We start from the raw sequence: 19392 nt of genomic DNA, 5'->3' as shown, positions 1-19392 counted from the left end.
TTTATTCTCATACTAAATCCAAGACACAGTACTGTGCCAGGTACTAGGAAGAAAACTAATTCTGTCCCAGTCCAAACCAGAATTCCTCCGTTACAAAAGTTTTTTTCTTACACAGAGGTGTTACTGCTACGGTTACAGTACAGGTTTCTGCTAACCAGAAGCTTGTTATGCTTTTCACTTGCCAGATTGTTCCCTGGCCTTGAGATAACCTGACTCTGTGCATGGAAAGTAATAAAGATAAGATAAATGTTTTCTTTATAAAAGATTTTAGTGCCATATCTTCAGTTAAGGCCCATTGTGGATTTAAGGCCAAATGGAGGAATAGAGATACTGATTTTTAAGTCTGAAATATTTTGAAAGCTTGTGATGTGCTGCATTCTTCTTTTTGCAAACTGAGGCTGACAAGTATCATAATGAAGGGCAGCAGTTATTGTGGTTGAACATAGTTTCTTAGCCATTTCAGGAACACACAACTTACATTTTGTCCCAGCAGACCAAGTGAGTCACAGAGAAGTCTTTTGGGCCTAAAAAGTCATGTACAGTTGGCCAGAACTTGAAAACAGCAGTGTATGTTACTGCTGGGCATTACAGCAAGATATGTATAGCTTTGGTTCAAACAGGGTTATCATCTTTTAACCTGTGCTTGGTTATGTTATTACTGAACAACAAGGGGCCTTTATGCATGTGTTCCATGAGTTATGTGGTCTTCTGTGTGCAATGTCAGGTATTGCATTTGTTGTTCTAACTAAAGGTAAACAACTTTATAACACAGACTAATTGGTTTGGGAATATTTATGAAAGTGTTGATTTTTAAAGCTAAATATAGTGCTGTGGCTTTTTAGACTCATTCTGGCTGTCAGAAATGCTCACGTGATCGTGAAAGTGTTGCTAAAAATGTTCAATTTTTAAATATGGTAATTAAAATTGTCTGTTGTGAGAGCAGTAGATGAGACATTTCCTGCATTTGTAAACTAAGCATCCCTTTCGCCCTCAGGTTTCCTTGCATCTCACTGTTTATGTTGGTGGGATCTGAACTCTTACTGAACCTTCTTGCAAGAAGGTTTGCTGTTGGCCAAGCAGGGACAGGGAGCTCTGCAGCCTGCCACCCTGCTCCATGACCTTCTGCTCTTTGATTTGGATACTTTTCCTTTGTTTTAAAGAGCTGAGGCCCTCAGGGAATACAGTACTGAAAACTGGAACTTCAGATGTACATTTTCACTTTTAACTTTGTCATTAAAAGAAAGTCTCTGATAAAGATACTTTCCCTTGAGTATACCAAACTGAGTACTAATTTGAGTAGATATGTGTATTTCTTCTATTAATAGATCTTACTTACTTCCTTCAAGTTTATTGCTAGTGTTTGATGACCATTTTATACTCCCAAGTGTATCCTGCACTCAGTATTTTCTCCTGTTCTTTATTTAGAGTCCCTATTCTCTAAATTCATCTATTTTGAGATTTTCCTCATGTTGGTTATTGTATAATAAGTTTTTTTCAAAGAAGATAGAATGGCTTTTGTTACACATCTTTCCTAAAAATGATGTATTGGCAATATTATGCTACCCAAAAACTTACTTGTCTTAACAATGAATTGTATTCTGAGCCTACCAGACAGACTTGAGGTGATTTAGGGCCCTTCTGTAGCCATTGATGGCCTGTGAATATTTCTAAAGTTTTCCTGCTGAGCTGGGAGGTATAGTCTGTTCTTGCATGAATAAGCAAAAAGCTGCAAATGAACCTCAACAAAGGATTTGGGTTTTGCTAAAATGGAATTCAAAACTACACTTTAGCCAGAATTTAGGTAGAAAACAGATGTAGTGCAGTTTTTTTGAAGATACCAAAATCCAGGTTTGTTGGATTGCAATGGTAGTGAGAAAAACGGAGGGACTGGTGGGCAGCCTGGCTGTTGGGGCAGCCGCTGCTGTGTTGGCTGCTCAGGGCTGCACCCTTTGTTTCTAATACAAACGGTTGGGTTGGCCATTTCCAGTCAATTCTGCCTCTCTCTGTCTCTTTTTCTAGCCAAAAATGGACACTTTCATGTCTCTCTCCAAAAGTGCCACTATTGCTTTTCCCCTATGATATTTTGTGGTCTTTATGAAATGAGCCTTCTCAAAAATTAAAGAAAAAACCATAGACACTGTCATACTCCCTAAGCTAAATAAGACCATGACTGACTGCATCATATTTATTGCTGGAGCTAACATATGCCCATGCTGACTGTGGAATTGAGAAGAGTGAATGTTCACAAAGTAGAAAATGGTACCTACTGGTACGTACTCTGTCACTCCTTCTTCTGCCTCATGTACAGGCTTACCTAACTTGAGAGCTGTCACATAATGAATACAAGACTCTTTTTAGCATTTGGGTTGCAGTTGTTTGCAGAGGGCTATTATTTAATAGAATCACTCCCTTCTTCTTCAGTCCTAATTTGAAGAACAGGCTTTTAGTAGCACTAAGAAGAATTGCTTAATTCAAATTATCCCTGTGTAAATAAATTTAAAAACTTCCACTGTTCTTAGAAGCATATGCTTCCTTGGCTTTTGTTTTTACCCCACCATTTTGCATTTTATTCCTATGTCCTAAGTGAAAACTGCAATTCTGTCACTGTAAATCTGTTACAGTGTTAGCTGAATTTGAGTCAAGGTTTGTTAGTCAGTGTCATTAATTCTGCTACTATTGAGAAACTGACAATCAGCCTTTAAAAATCGAACAAGAGATTGAGCATTTTTGTATGTGTTGGATCATTGTCTTTTGACAGTGTCTTTACTTGTGCATTTTTGGTTTGCTATTATTCTGCTTGTTTGTCAGGAGATGATCTGTTTAAATTTACTGTGCTTCTAATGTAATGCTGAAGTATGAAAGGAATTTGTCCATTTTTAGTGATTGTTACGTGACTGGAGCTCTAATGTCATTCTCAGAGAGCTCAGTTATAATGTCAGTGTTATGATTCATGTTTCCCTGATCAGTTAAGCCTTTAAATGTGTCTGGCTTTGTGTTTATTGACTTGAGCATGTGATAATCTGTGATATGTGGGAGCAGTAGATGCCTGCAAATCAAAACAGGCAGTGGTGTGCAGGATGGGGGCTCTGACATTGAACTTTTTCTGAAACCCTTCAGCACATTTCTGTCCAGTCAGGAGAGGATAACTTTTCTTTAGAATCTTTTACCCTTAAATTTAAACAAGCAAAAACCCCACACCACAATAAGCAAACAAACACGCTGACCTAAGAAAACCCCATAAACAGAAGAAACCAAAAAAGCAAGCTGTAAGTGTGTTATGGACTCCAAATTTCATCCTCTAATGCCCCACAGAAGTTTTATCTTGTGGAAAGATTAAAATGTGGACATGTGTGACTGTCAGGTGCCTCCCAAGGCTACCCCATTATTTTCTGGCACAGGAATGATCGTACCTTGAAACACATGAGACATGTTTATAAATCTGTTTCTGGAGACCTCTTGCAAAAGTCTGATACCCCTAGTATCTATAATAGTCCTCTTACCCAGCTTCAAGATACTATCTGCTGGTCTGGCCTTTAGCAGAAAAGAAGGCTGTTTGTTGCCATCTTTCTGTAAGGACCTCTTGCTTATCTTGGGATGTAACTGTGCTTTTAGCAAACTGAAGTATGAGATTATACTTCTTGATCAAAAAATGGTTCTTTGTGGTCAAAAAATCTGTGAATCAGTCAACAGAAAAAAGATATGAGATTGTGTTCTGAACATCAGTGTTTATCATTGCTGTGAAATCTGTTTCCCAATAAGTGGGAGATAGAGGACAAGCATGGATATAATCTCACCTCAGCAAAAACAATGGTAACCAAAAGCCCAGAAACAGAGAAATAACACAGTTTATGTAGCTTGTGTAGACTGCAAGGGAGGCTTCAGATAGCAAAACAGTTCTGAGGCATGAGTAGCATGTTCTCTGTCATGTACTGTGTTGCAGCCAGTGTCAGGAAGAAAAGGGTCTAGTTAATTCACAACGCTGAATCTGCTCATGGTGTGACTGCATCTAACTTTCCAGAGAAGAGCCTTTGTAGCACCAACGTTTTCAGTGGCAGGCTAACAGAGATTATCTTTGTTGGGAGCTTTATTGTTGAGAGGTTTGTCTGCATCCATCATCTGTTGCTACCAAGACTTTTTTTAAGCTTTTGTTGAGGTGAAGTTTCAATATATGAAGGCTGTGTGTCTGATTTCTGTTGGTAAAGCACTGCTTGAGGTCGAATTCTTAGTTAACGAGGTTAGTATGGAATATACTTCATACAACAAGAATTGCTCCTTGACATGTGGTTCCACTGTGAAAAGTGATTGGAAGAGATGGCACATACTCAATACACAGCTTTTAAAAAGGGTTCTTTATTAGTGACAGAAGTTCACTTTGAGTGAACTATACTGGTCTTGCAGTTGAAGCCAAGTGTTTTGGCTTCTGCTCTAATTAACACACAAAGAGCATCACTACCAATATTATAGGTTCAAAAGCACCATGTGAACCAAAAGGGATCCAGCTTGATTTATATCTCAAGGGTTTGCTTGCACGGCTGCTCATGATTTTGAAGCACAAGGCAACCCACACTTGCCCCCAACTCTCTTGATACTTATAAACTAAAAATAAATTCTACAAATATTTGAGGGACTGGAAGCACAAAACCTTTAAATCCATCTTTTGAGTAGAACCATCTTTTGAGAGAAGCTGGAACTTCTAAAAATCAGTATAGAACTTTTGTTTAAAATTAAATTACCTATCTAGTTGTCTTTGTTCTTTGAAATCAATTTATAGCATTGGTACCTTTAGCTTTGAGACAACTTAATATGGCAAGTGTATACACTGGAAAACTGTACCACTGCAACAACAACAAAAAATAATTATTAACTTTAGCCTTTATCCAGTTAAGATCAGACTCTGAATTGAATTCTCTTAGTGTGTTGACAGCTGAAGATTTATGTCTTCCAGCTCTAGTCCTGTTGCAGAGTTGACAGAAGTGACCTCTCCAAAAAAGGTCTTTGTTACAGATTTTGCTCTGTTTACGTTATTGCCATAAGGGTTGGGATGAAGTACAGTATGTTAAAGCTAATACATCACCTGCTGACAGTGGTCTTATCTCATTGGTAACTATTTCCCTCTCCCAGTATGAAAAAAAAATGCAAACACTGAGTGTAAGGAGCACAAAAAGTAAGTTAAATAATAGTTTTCAAGAGCTTTAGCATTAGTGTCTGGACCCTGTGTGCACTGTAGTTTTGTGTCTGATTGTCCAAATGGCTACATAATTTCTTTTTCTGGGAAGTTACTCTGAAAATATGTCATTTTCAAACAGACACTACTAGGGGATAGAGCACAAAAAATTTGTTGGGTTTATTCAAGGTCTGTGTGATCTCTTGGGAGAAAGGAGAAGGCTCAGAGTGGGAGAGAATGGCATTCAAGTTAGATAGGCAGAGAAGAAAGTGAAGTAGTACAACAAGCTTCTCCAGTGGAAGGGACTGGCATGAGGAGCAGGACTTTAGATACCCTCCTGTTTCTGCAAATGCTGTGTCATAGGTGCTGCATCCAGAATGGGTCTTTCAATCCTCACTGTCAGTGAGATGATGTTATTTTATGACTGACTTTCTCTTCCAAATACAGACTTAAAAATACAAACACAGCATTGTTCTATATGCATAAGTATGCACATAGTTTCAATATGTGCTTTGAAATCTCTCAACAGGGTGCTTCCCAGGCATCCTTTCAGGATGGGGAGATGAATCTCACTGGACCCACAGAACTGCTGTTGGCTCAGAAGGCCCGGCTCCGTGGCAGGTAGGAACATCTTCTGTTTGGTGCTGGCTCAAGTGTGATTTATCAATTTATGCAATACAAGAGTGACTTCTCATTCCAGCTGCACTTCTGGTTCTGCACTGTGCTTCTCATCACCATGATCTCTTCCTCCTCCCCCTTTCCCACCCTAAAACTGCATTCGAGTCACATACCAGAGTACATATTTGAGCATGACAATCTTTTACCCTCGTTGATGAATATGAATGATTTTTTTGTGCTATTTGTAGTATTAGGGTAAGGGAGAAATGTGGGTTTTGATTTCTATTCAATTGTGCAAGCGTTTCAATTCTTAAGATAGAGGATGTTCCTAAGTCATGTATTATATCTCAATAAATAACTATTTAACTGAACCATATAATCCTAAAATGATCTTTCTCAGTTTAAGTGTCACCTCCGGTATTGAGTGGTAAGGTTATTACTTTGCTAGATCTCGTAGTAGATTTTATATCTGTGTTTATACACAGTGAAAACTATTTGCAATATTTCCCTGTGCATTGCTTCACTAGAGTAGTTAGGTGGAATGAATCCTTTTCTTCTCTTCATTTATAAAAATCTAGAGATGGTCAGTGCTGTTGTATCTAAATGTGGTCATGGTCCCATTGACAGTTTGGGAAATAACTTTTATTTTAACCAGTCTAAATTTTGAACAAAACTTAGGTAAATATATAATCTGCATTGAAAACCCAGTGGAGTAAAACTTGAGAGCTGTATAGCCGAAACAAAAAGAGGAGAAATTAGGTGATCTCAAGAGTTTTAGTAATGAGCAACAATGTCTATTGCTCCTGAAATCAAAGGTAAAATTCTAAATGGCTGATATGAAATTGAAAAATAATGATTTTGTAGATAGCATTTGTTACACCAAATTGTCAAGCCAGGCTGCCATAGTGTCAGAGAGTAAGTTGGTCAGATCCTCAGTGGTGGTGTTGGAGTGTTTTCATGCTACCGTTTTTCTGTCTCATCATAAGCTTAAATTTCAGTTTTGACTGGTGATTCGGGTCGTGCTGAAGTCACCTTCTTGAGTAGGGAAAGGAATTCAGTACTTTGTGTTGCAGCGGGGATTACTGCAACAAGCATATTTCAAACCAGGAGTCCCATGGAAACGAAGTATATATGGACAGATTCGTGGTAGATGTTTCAGAGATGTTTATTTCTCCAGCCGCATGGCCGGGGCTCCGCTCAGGAATCCCACAGTCACGGGACCCCAGGGTCCTTGGCGTTATCAGGGAACCCAAACCAACCAATGGGGAATGAATCTGAGCAGGGGCACGGAAACCCCGTGTCTCCCCCCCCAGGGCCCATCTCCCAGGGCTCCATGGCAGGGGAGGGACCCCAACACTTTGTCCAGTATCTTGTGTTTGTTGCAGAACTCTTGTGGTGTATATATAGCACATTGTATAATTAAATTAAGAAGTGTTACATGACAAACTTCTGCGTGACAGCTAATATGTGAAAAATTAATCTGTTTCAATTTTGATGATGGCAGATAGTCATTTGCTACAATTCTGCAGGTTATAGTTGTTTGTCAAGAGTATAAAATAAAACTCATGAAATAAACAGGATCTGCATGCCTTAATCTTAGAGCATTTATCCTTGCAAACACCTAAGAAAAAAAAGTCTTAATATTCCTATTTTACCTGCATGAGGTCTGGGAAAGAGGCATGAATATGTACCCTGCGCCTGTGGGGAAGTTTACAAGAGCAGGGACTCTAACATTGCTGGTGGTCTGGGCCATGCCAGGGTTTCTGGAGAAGGATCACCTTTCCTTTCAGAGCATGTCAAAAATTTGTCTTTTCCTTACAAAGGAGTTAATTTCTCAGTTTTTCTTGTTCTTTGGGTCATAATTTCAGTCATTTTATGGGCAATTTTATCATCTTGGTACAGTTGTGTTTTTCAACTCAATCTGCATGGGTTTTTCCTTGCTCTTGGAGGTCTTCTTGTCACCCAGTGCCTATGCCATTTTGTAATTTCTTCTCCTGCCTGCCGATACTGATACATATTTTTAGAATGGTCTCATCATGAAAAGGAACTGGAGTGCTTTTCCAGCTTTCTCTGCACCTGCCAGGCTTCTAAGTTACGCGCCCTCTGATTAGTGTTCATCACGCAGGTATAGAACTTAGTTTAGTTGCTAATGCTTATTTTCTCTTCATGGAATGTTGCTAAAGACTTGTACAGCTTGTTTCACCTGAGGTAATTATTATGCATCACCAAATATATGCACTCATTTGTCTCTTGATCCGTTAATTTGTAATGGGGATTAATCAAGCTCTGTGCACACTCTGTTCATATTTACTGTTTTCCTTATGCCTTTACTAGGGTGTTTTAGACTATCTAAGTCCTCCTAGGAATTTTCTGAGAGCATATTATTGTTTATCAAGTTAAACAATTCGTTGCTTGCATTTGGGATTCTTCAGAAGAAGGTTATGATACCTGTTTGCTTCATAATTTGGTGGCTGCTGGAAACATTGACGATGAGAAAAACCCTTGCGATACGTTTCAGAGTATTCAGTTTTCTGAAGTGGCCAGGTCTTCTCTGGCATGTCACAAACCAGACAATAATAAGCTTAGGCTTCTGTAGACCTCCTACAATTTTTGCTGAATTCTGCAAGCTGTCTTGACATAGGAACATGGAAGGAAAAGTGATAAAGAATATAGATTGGGACCCGCTTGATTGATATCCGAGCATCAGTGTTGAACTGATAGGGAGCAGGGGGAAAGCTGGCCACAACAGGGTATTCCCAAGAGTCTTTTTGCATTGCTAATAATTTTTTTCTTTTTTGAAATGAATCGTCTTAATCTTGATTGAGATTGCATTGTCTGAAAAAAACTGGCCAAAACCAACCAAACAAATGAAAATCAAAACAAAATGGTGAGAAAGGAACAGTGTTTCTTTAAATAGAGTCCCAGTAGAGTAATTCTTCCAAAATATGCCTTGTTTGTGGTTCCTGTGTCCTGAGGAGGTTTTTAAAAAACACTATTTTGCCTGCAAGAATTGAGATGGGTACTATGAGGAATTTTTCCTGAAAATTGTGAGTTATATTGGAGTATTTGTAAAATATTGCACTTTCTTCCAATAGTGAACATTAGAGAAATTCTGAACACAGTATTTTGTAAAGCAAAGTTCGTTTGTAGCTCTGTGAAATTCACAGGATTTTCAAAAGTCAAAGAATTTAAATTTTATAGCAATGATTTTGATAATTTTTTGGCTTTTTTCTTGTAAGTCAAGTTTTTTAAACTGCTTTTCCAAAACTGTTTTCATTAGGAGTAGAAGGTTTATAAAGGGAAATAATGAGTCACTACAGACCATCTGTCTGTCTCAATTATCTTTATTTGATTGAATGTAAGTAAGGAAGCTTTTATTAATAAAATAATATTAAATACTAAAACTGGTTTTTTTCCACAAGCAGTAAAACCAGCATCTTAATACCTTTTATACTGTTCCTTCTTAAAGAAAGTGTTACTTGTAATTCTGATTTATTTAGGTATTTTTCTTGTTGTATTTTAAAGTCATTAGGGCCATGAGGGACCACCAGGTCATTAACCCTTCATTTAAATAAGCAACATTAAGAGATGTTAATAAAGGTAATATTTCAGCCTAATTGTGAGCTACTTCATGCTGTGGACAAAAGGCTGTGGAAGAAAGAAAACTACTACTGGCCCTGCTGCTTTCACTACTTTCCTTCCTGTCACTGAGTTTGGTAAGCTTTAAGGCCTATAATGCTTGAGCAAAATAGCAGCTCATCACCCAAGGAAATTATCTGAGCCTTCTCATCAGCAGAATCCCTTTCTAACTACAGCCAATAATGGATGTTTCAGAGGGAAGCAGAAAAAGAGTACCATGATTAATATTTCATGATTGAGAAGCCTATTCAGTTGAACTTTAAGGTCCAGACTTGGATTGTTTTATATTCCTCACTCAAGCAGGAAAACTGTTTGATTTGAAGAAAGTCAGTTCACTGGTGTAAGTAGGTGAAATCAGTTGCAGGTGGAGCAAATGAGCTTCAGTATGGAGGAATTTTGGCTCCTCTGTTTAGACGTTAATGGGAAGTCTCTTCGCCTGGATTCTCTTAAAACATTTCACTGTGAAAGTACTGGGAAACTTTTCAGGACTGTATCCCTTGGGAGTCTGAAAATTTTAATTTGACATTTTAAGAGTTGAACTTTTTTATAGGAGACACTTGAAACATTGGGTCATTGGAATGTTTTTTAATGGAATGAATAATGACAATCCTCTTGTAAATTCAGAAGGTGGCTTTTTGTTGTTTATTTGCAAGTAAAGATGTTCAGGGTTAACAAGCTAATGCCATTAGTGTATAAAATCTTGTATTTTTCTGTGCCTCCTTTCATGTTCCATACTAGGTCTGAAAGATTTTCAAAGTAAGAACAGGGTCTTGGTACTCTATAGATGGTCAGATTTGTCACAACTTTTAACGCTGAATTCCTTAGCACACAGTACATGGGAATACGGGTTGAAAACCTTGCTTTTCTTAGTAAAAATTTCTGTGTTAAGGAACAGTAAACATGAATCTGCTTGGAAGTGGATGTTTAGCTTAATAGCAGTGGATTAGTTGAAACTCAAAGGGTAATTTATGCATAGATAATTCATTTTGTGTTTTCATTATGTTCAGTTTTGCTGTCTTCCCACTTCTTTTTAGCAGAGGTCAGGGTCAGTTCCTTGGTTTAAGTACTGTAGATACATAATTAAAGTGTAGCTGAAGCATTTTTCCCTTCTCTGTGTTTTTCTATTTTTAACCTACTGTGTCTTTCATTAGTCTAACAACAGAGAATTGAAACAATTTGATTTAAAGAAAAAAGACACAAAGCCCCAGTGCTTGCAGGCTGTCTGATTTCTCTCTAAAATGTCAGAGTTAATCTTGTGAGAACTAACTAATTTTAGTGTGGAAAAAAAGTCTGGAATAACTAGATTGATGCATTTTAGTTAGGAGGAGGTGATTTGTTTCCTCTTCAAACCTGAAACTGGATCATTGTGACATTATTTCATAGTAAATATTTGAACTTTATGGGTAGTTTGTTTAATTTTGTGTAGAATGGAGCAGCTGCTGTGTTCCTGTCTCTTACAAAAGAGTGACCAGTTTTCTTAACTGTACATGGAAAGCTTATCCTTGCGTGGACACTGAGCTGCTTTTTCTTTTTCTTGTAAGGTGCTCTCTATCCCTATTTAGATATTGTTCAGATTTTCATCATTTGAGTATGTTCACACTACATAACATCTTGAGTTCCAGTTCCTTCTTCAGGGCTTATCAAGACATTTTCATCAAAGGTTTGAGCACTTAGTTGAAAAGAGGGAAGGAAAAATGTGGGAAAGGGGTAGGAGGTAGGTGGGAAGTTGCTATCTGACAGCTTTAGTTGAGCTGAAGCTCTGGAAGCCTTCTCTGGAAGAAGGGGGACAAATAACTTTATTATCATCAGTAACTATTGGTTTAGTATGGGAAAAAGTACATGGACAGATTCATCACCCTCTTTATTTGGATAATGCTGTGCATGCTTCCTCTTTAAAATCCCCTATAGGAATTTGACATCCCCTGTAGGCCTGTGCTCTCTATCAAATGTCAACACCCTTTGTCGATGGATGCTTTCTCTGCTGGAATGGCAGCATTGGAGGAAGAGGCATGGAACTAGAGGTGCAACTGAAGAACAAGCAAGGAGATACAGCTTAATAACTGCATCTGGGAGCTGTCTACATCTGACTTTTAATTTGCCTTTTACTTGGTCATGGTCAATAAAAACACCACAAAGCATGTTCAGAATATCAGCTGTGCTTTTCTGTTTGCAAGGGAAACATTGACATTCTGCACTAAAAGATTTTTTTCAGATATGGGATCTTAGTAATCTGAACCTTTTCTTAAAAACACTTGAGAAAGCGTTGACTATGACTAAAATTGCAAAAGAAAATGCCTTTGGAATGGGAAATACTTTGTGTTTACTCAAGCAGTAGATTCTTGTGACATACACATGATGACAAGCTTTTCCTAGTAACCCATGCAGTAAGCAGAATTTCTGAGGTACTGTCTTCACTGTGTTGCAAAACAATTAATCTGCTTTAGGCTGTGCCTACTGCATTCTCCAGGAGAAATCTTACCAAGATTCTCTGAGCGTTTGTAACTGGGGAAGGTCAAAGCACCTCAGTGAACTCAGTCTTGCTGCAACAATGCGAAACATTTATTTCTGGGTAGAGTTCCCTTTTAAGCATCTGTGTGCTCAGTAGTTGGGATTGGTTCTTCAGTTTTCTTGGGTAGTTTGCAGAGAAGCTTTCAGCTAACAAATCTTTTCCCTTCATGTAACTCACGAACTGCTAATTCTTGATACAGGTTTCAGGAGAGAGAGCTATAGTATTCCACAGCAAGGACACTGCAAATCTGAAGATCAGATTGATTCACCACTAAATATGACCATTAAATGTGCAGCATTCCATTTAAATTTTCTTTTCATGTTGCCAGTGCTGTGCCTGCTCATGTGTACACCTTCTCTATCTCTTTGCTGAACAGTACTTATCAGCATTTTTAATAATATGCATAGCAAGCCTTCCTGACAAATGTGATAGACAGTAAAGGATCTGTCAGAAACCAATATCAACTAAAGAAGAATTTAAATAGTAAATGATGACAGCTGCTTCAAGTTAAAAATCAGTAGTACAGCATTGAACATGGTCTTGGATCAGGTCATGCTGGACAGGTGTTCTCCCCTGAGTGAGACCTGAGGTACCTTCAGTGCAGCGAGGGGAAGGGAGATGCCAGCATGGATTGGAAGACGCCTGAGTGCCGTGTTTCTGGTTGGGGGTGAACCTTGAACTTCGGAGAAATTTCACTGACATAAATGCTTCTTAAAAGTTCACTTATTTTGACTGCTGTAAGAACATATTTGTATGTACTCCATAGCGACCAGGTTCCAAGTTCAGTAAGGACAGGATTTCCTGAGGTGGGAGTTCTGTCTGCTTCTTGAAGAACAAGCAGGAGATACTCAGAATGCAGCACACTGAGGCACCCTCTGTGCATTGCTCATCCATGCTCCCAGCCTCTCATCCCCAGCTAGCAATTTTATTCCAGAACTTTTATACTGACCTGATAGGCCAGACTTGTGTTTTCTTTTACTGCAAAAGGCATTTAAGATCTGTAGGGGAGATTTAAAAGAGGAGTAAGCTATGAGTAGGTTATTAACTTCTGGAATTCTATTTTTTCCTTTTTTGGGGGTTTGTTTGTTTTTAAAATGTGTTGAATTTTGCAGAAAATCCATAAATTACATTCTCTGTTGTCGCAGCTATCAACTTACATTAGATAGCAATTCTCCTTTCTCCCACTCCTTTCTTTAATTTTTTTAACCTAGCTCTGTCAAACTGAAGAGTCCTAGCACCTTTGTGTCCCATGTGCCTTTGGAATTTAGTAATTAATATTCTTAGAGCTCATCCTATTTAGGATGTCACTCAGCCATGTCCTATTCCTGAATACTTTCTCCAGTACAGTATAAACTGTAAGCCAGCGTGAAATAGTACAGTGCTGAATTCAGCTGTCCTTGTGGGCAGATTAAACCTGCCCGAAGGGAGACAGAACGAGTGAATGATACCAAATGTGTCTGAATCTCTAATCTTTGAGGTTCTTAAACAAATAAAAAATCCAAATCAAATCCCAGGTGTCTTGGTTTTTAAATTTTTTAACTGTCATGCTCTCATAGGTATAATATAAAAATAGCATGTCCTCAAACATCCATGAAGGTTGGTGTGGAGGGCTGTTTTCTTCTCAGATGTAACTAAGAGTCCCATTTGTTTGAGAATGAGAAGTCTATTTAGAGTCATGGATTTTTGATTAAAATTATAATTCCAAAGTACCTTTCTTAATACATGTGTACAGAGTGTGCTCTTGTTCTGCACATTTAGTGCTCTAGAACATCCATAAGTTTTAGGATGTACCAAAATTTTTTAAAGTAATACATAATGGGCATGTAGGCTATTTGTTCTGACAAAGAAGCCTATTTTTCTTAGTGTAGATTTCATGTTAGGTTTAAAAACAAGTTTCTTTGTTTTCTTTGGCATTGATCCGACTTACAATTGTAAGTGCATTGATTTAATATGACAGCTCACCTGTCTGTCATGATAGCCCTCAAAAAAATTCGTGCTCTGTTTTACAGTTGCTCAGGAAGACAACTCCTCCCTAGAGTACACTGGGTTATCTGGGGACAGCTGTAACTTACTTAAATTTTCCCTGTACAAGTGAAAGCCCATTCACTACTTCTGATTATTTTCTGAATCTAAAGGGCTTGGCTGCTTAATTTACTTATGCATTTTGATTTTGTAGAAGTTCAAAAGACAGTAAAAGTAGCGCTTTAATTATCTTCCTTTGTGTATTGAGAGAATTGGAGGAAGTAGAAGATGGAACTGAAAGAGGAGTTAATTTCCTATGCATGCATTGTTGAGTTTTTTGGTAACCACCCTGATTAGCTTTTCTAACCAGCTCCACCAGAAAAAAAAGTATTTAAAAAATTTTACAGGAAGATTTTATCAGGATTTCCCCATGTGATTAATGAAGAGGGGGAATACAGGAAAGAAAAAATCCACAAATTCCTGTTGATGGTGCCTGCGCTATAAATACAGTAAGATGTAAATCTGTTATGTTGGGATCAGTGGTGGTTTGTTGTTCAGGGTCTTTCCATTTAATATTTAGAGAACATAAATCCATTACAGTGCCAGCTTTTTTGGAAGAACAGTTTAAAAAAATAAAAAAAGCTCCCCAAAACTCACTCAGTCCCCTAACTCCAAGAGCACAAACTTATGTAAGCTTATTTTCCAGTCTTATTCCATATTTAGCCCATCAAGATAAGAATTATTGTATCTAGGGCAAATTGCTTCTCATTAATCATTGTGCAACTGGATAAAGGTTCATAACAACAACAACAAAATATTCCTGTGTCATTAGGAAGCAATGCCAGAATTTGTCTAAGGTTATTTGCAGTAATTGTGCCCCTTGTGAGAGGGCTTAGCTGTCCTGTGTGGGTTCATGTTGTACCTAATGTGCTGTAACTGTGTGCTGCCACTTCAGGGGTGCTCACAGATTCCTGATGGGTATCGGTGCATTTTTGTTGATTCTTGCATCAAATCAAATGATCATAAGACCATGGGTCAGCAAAATCAGTCAGCTGGTGCCAGAGGAAGTTGTGGTACTAGGGAAAAATCATCTGAGGGGGAGGGCAGGGTGGTAGGAAAGAGTCGGCACGGTCATCTTATCTAGCAAACGTATGCTCTCTAGCTCTGGTGCATGGAGAAAGATCAGAAGTGTCTTTCTCACTTGTAGTCTGCGCTTGATGAGTTAAACTGAGTCCTTAACTCAGGGCAGTATCCAAAGTGGCCGTTTGGTTCAGTTTCATGTGTTCTGTCCACACTGTAGGATTGACATGCGCACTCAGAGCTCACAGTGAGGGTGTTCTGAATGGGTGTGCCTGGGAGCTACCTGCTGGCCGCTAATCCTGAGCACTGGGGGTGTTCAGTACCATGGGAGGGGGGAGGGAGTGTTTTGGAAGATGAACACTCTTACGGAAAGAAGGAACAAGATCTACTGAAATACAGACATTGCTAAGGTTCTAATGTTAAGGTTCTAGCCAGTTCAAGTACCTTTCTTTTCAAGTCATGGTCGCCCAGAATAGAGTTAAGGTCACTGTAAGGCTGGCAGTGTAAAATAGTCAATAGGAAATGAAACAGCACATGCCATGAAACAGCAAAAATCTGTCAGAGATAATATAGAGGTTTTTAATAATGGTGTTTGAGGAAGGAAACTTCTTGATAAAATGAGCTGAGTTGCACTACTGATCACAATTTGTTTTGTTCTTTGTTTGTCAGGGAGGTTGTATGCAACTGAGGGAAGAAATCTGTATATTTAAATATGATTTGACTTTATAGGCTCAATGTCCTTTATGTGTGATCTTCAAGTTTATAATGTGGCCACATGGGAAAATTGACTGCAGCAGCCCACATGGAGCTTGAATTAAGAACATGTAGGATAACCTCCCCCCTTTTTTTTCTGATGATGAAGTCTCTCCTTGCTTAAAAGCTTATTCTTTAATATTCTAATTAATTTACTTGAAGGTTAACTTAGGAAAATGTCTAGTATTTGATTTCTTTCCCTTTTAAAAAATACAAATGCTAATCTAAAAAATTAAAGAATTTCATGGCTGTTTTACTTTTCATTTTATTTTCCTGTATTAGTGAGCTCTGAGTCAAATATTTTTGCTACCCTTTCTGGTATCCGATCAATCAGGAATTTGTTTTTAACATGGAGAATGCTCTGAATAAGCATATTGTGTTTTCCTGTGCTCTTTTTTAGTGAAATGACAAAAACAGTGGAGATTTCTGGGGAAGGTGGACCCTTGGGAATACATGTAGTGCCCTTTTTTTCATCCTTGAGTGGAAGGTAAGATATTTTCTGCATTGCTCAAGAAGTATATTAATGAAAGGATTTCAGTTGTGCTTATCTTAAAATACCTACTATTTACCAAAAGAAAAACAAAAATTGGTCTATGACACTGTCTTCCATTACCAAAATATTTACTAGTCCAAGTTCTGTATAAGACAGCCACAGAATCATTTAGGTTGGAAAAGACCTCAAAGATAATTGAGTCCAACCTTTGACTGATCTCTACCTTGTCAACTAGACCATGGCACTAAGTGCCATGTCCAGTCACTTCCAGTCAATACCAACATCTTTGTTCATATACCCTTTTAATTGTCTCTGGTTTTATTCTCTGAATGGTAAACTGGACTCAGTAGTTTTGTGTAGTGTTGGGTTGGTTTTGTTGTGCCGTTGTGGGCTTATTTGTTTGTATTTGTTGTTTTGTTTTGTTTTTCCTAATTGAATACCTCTGCATAGGCTCTTCCTTAGTGATATACCAGACAAGAAGAGTCAAAAATATTGCTTGCCTGCCCTCATATTTTTCAAGCCATCTTTTAGATTTGATTGTACAGCATTTATAAAATGTGCTCTATACCATGAACCTTTCTTTGTCACAATACAATTACTTTAATTATAAATGATTTAACATAGTCCACTGAGATCACAAAAGCCTATTATAGGAGCGTGCTCATATTGATGTGATGTAGTTAAGACTGCGTCAGCATTTTCATTATAACTGTTTTCCAAGCTATGTAACTTGGATGTGTTAAAAAAAAATCTAGGCTGAAATTTGACATACAGAGGCTTAGCCAGAGAGTTAATTTGACACTGGCAGCCGTGAATAAGAAATGGGAAATTGCCAGAGACATAAATGACACTACTTTATAGTAAAACGGCTGCCTGTAACACGGAGACAATTACTGCAAAAGTAAAAATTGTCTAATTCTTAAACATTTCTTTACTTGTCAGCTTTCATGTAGGACAGAGAATATGAAGGATTGAATTACCTTTTAAAGGTCTCTTTTCTTGGCAAGATCTGAATTTGTAAGTGGACCCAAATTAATTCAGATTGTTTTATTTACCAAAAGGGAAAATAGATGTCCACCTGCTGCCTGTAAAAATGTCATCACTGTCTCAAGAAGAAAGTTGGTCTTTGATGGCAACTGTTGGAGATCTGAGTTGGGTCCTTGGCCTTGTGCCTGTTTGTCTTGAGAAAGCCACTTGTGTTCATTCTGAAATGCAGACCGTAGTTCTTTGATATGGGCATGCTATAAAGGTTGTAGTGTGTACACTGTATTTCAAGATCATTCAGTAAAAAAATGTTGATGAAATTGCAAAATATTAAAGTCGGTAATTATTGTGACTGAAATGCAGTTTTGTACTCAAGTATCACTGTGTTGAGTGCAGGTTTTAAAGACCTCCAAGAAGAAGCGTTCCTTGGTCTACACTGCATTTGTGTTACTATGTCTGTACTTACAAACGCTTTTGGGGATCCGCCGGAGTAGAGGGGTCTTTGACAGATGAACTAGTTGTTGTTTAGGCAGTTGTATTGAAATTTTAGTGACCCTTGGCAGACCTGTACTGATACCTTTGTTAAAGCACTGGACTGACTTAAATGACTTGACCCTCTTTTTAAATCTAGCCTGACACTACTGTATAAATTGTAACTCATCATAACATGAGAAAGTACAGATGAGCATCTTTTATTTCTTTTGGTGACATGATAGAATTTATGAGGACATGCTGGCCATGACTAACTGGGTCTGGTATTTCAGTTGTACAGTTATCTTCTAATAAGGTAATGCTGGTTTTAGCCTAGTGCTGCTGCAGACCAAAGTTTTTCTACAGGTCATTAAAACACCATATTAATTTACAAAATCTTAGTTTATAGAGGAACTACAAAAGTAATGGAAATAATTTCCCCCGTTTTGCACTTAAATATCATTAAAAACAGGAAATTAAAATTTAATAGTGCATTAAAATGCTAAAATTTAGGCTGTGGAAAAAAGTAATGGAGGAATGAATTTAAGCTGCCTCAGTCTATGTAACTCAAGCCACTCAGGCAGTACAGCACCCACAAGTTTGAGACAAGAAGGCAATCCTATTGCATTATATGAATACAGTATCTAAGCACACAGGATTAGTAAGCAACCAACTTAATTTGTGATTTTGTTTATTTCTGTACTTTTACTTGTTTGCATTTTAACACAGTTGTGTTTAATTAGTTCTTAGGGTTTAGGTTTTCGATTGCCACTAGTTGGATGTCATCAAAGGGGCTGTGGCCCCTCACCACCACTGCCCCTTTGAAACCTTTAGGGAAGGATAACACTTGTTATAAGAGAATCTTTATGCTATTAAATCACTTTTTTCTGTTAGATACTTCAAAGAAGCAATATTCAGTCGGAACCAATTTTTCACTTAGTAATAGATAGGAGAGAAGTATAAAATTTTAAATGTTCTTAGACAGTAAATCTAAAATCAGATGCTCAGTGAATATAGTGTCATTTGAAGCAGTTAATGATGTGCCGTCAATCTGTTGAATGGACTTATATATCAGGGTCAGTCATGAATCTGAGACAAAAATACGGGGCCTCTGTTTTGTGGTTGGAGTGCTGGCACGTTGAAAATTGCACATTAATATTTTATGGAGTATAAGTGATAGAAAATGGTCTCTAAAGGTCGTCTTTGATGACCGTCTTTGATGCTGATGGTATGGAAATTTAGTGGACAAAGGTTGATTATAAAAGTTCTTCACAAACACTCCATTGTCAGGTTTTTTGGGCACTGTACTGGTATCATTGGATATAGCTATGTTGAATTGTAGTTTGCAATACAGAAGTGTTCCAGGTAGGTCAGGATTAACTCTGCTCCCAGCAGAGTTATCAACACTGGAATTTTGCACCACCCACACTGGGTCACTTATTGCATTATTCTGTGCTGTACCTCTGTTTTCGCTTGAACGTATCTTGTTAACAAGCAGCTTGGGTGTTGATGTTCTGCTGCTGTCCTGCCACATGAATGAGTAGTGTTGCTGTCTTGTATCAAAGCAAGGGGCTTTGGCAACTGAAAAGTTTGAGACGTTTTCAGAAGCAGAAAAGTCAGTTATTTTTTGTCATTCAAATGCCTGTTTATTTTATTATAGTCAAGGTAGAAAATTACTTTTAATCTGTTTGTGTGTTCCTTTGGAGCAGTGGCAGAAAA

General features: G+C 37.9%; 1 protein-coding gene across 1 annotated transcript in view; it reads left to right on the top strand.

Moving 5' to 3' along the window:
- Positions 1-19392, top strand: part of PARD3B (par-3 family cell polarity regulator beta) — a 403293-nt gene that overhangs the window by 161301 nt on the left and 222600 nt on the right. Inside the window, exons 5-6 of the mRNA XM_048309307.1 lie at positions 5694-5785; positions 16126-16212. Of these exons, the coding sequence (XP_048165264.1) occupies positions 5694-5785; positions 16126-16212 (179 nt within the window). The remainder of the gene's footprint in view (positions 1-5693; positions 5786-16125; positions 16213-19392) is intronic.

This window comes from Corvus hawaiiensis, chromosome 7 (assembly GCF_020740725.1).
Source record: "Corvus hawaiiensis isolate bCorHaw1 chromosome 7, bCorHaw1.pri.cur, whole genome shotgun sequence".
Classification (NCBI taxonomy): domain Eukaryota; kingdom Metazoa; phylum Chordata; class Aves; order Passeriformes; family Corvidae; genus Corvus; species Corvus hawaiiensis.
The sequence above is the reverse complement of the archived record's forward strand: the minus strand, read 5'-3'. Positions and strand labels throughout refer to the sequence as shown.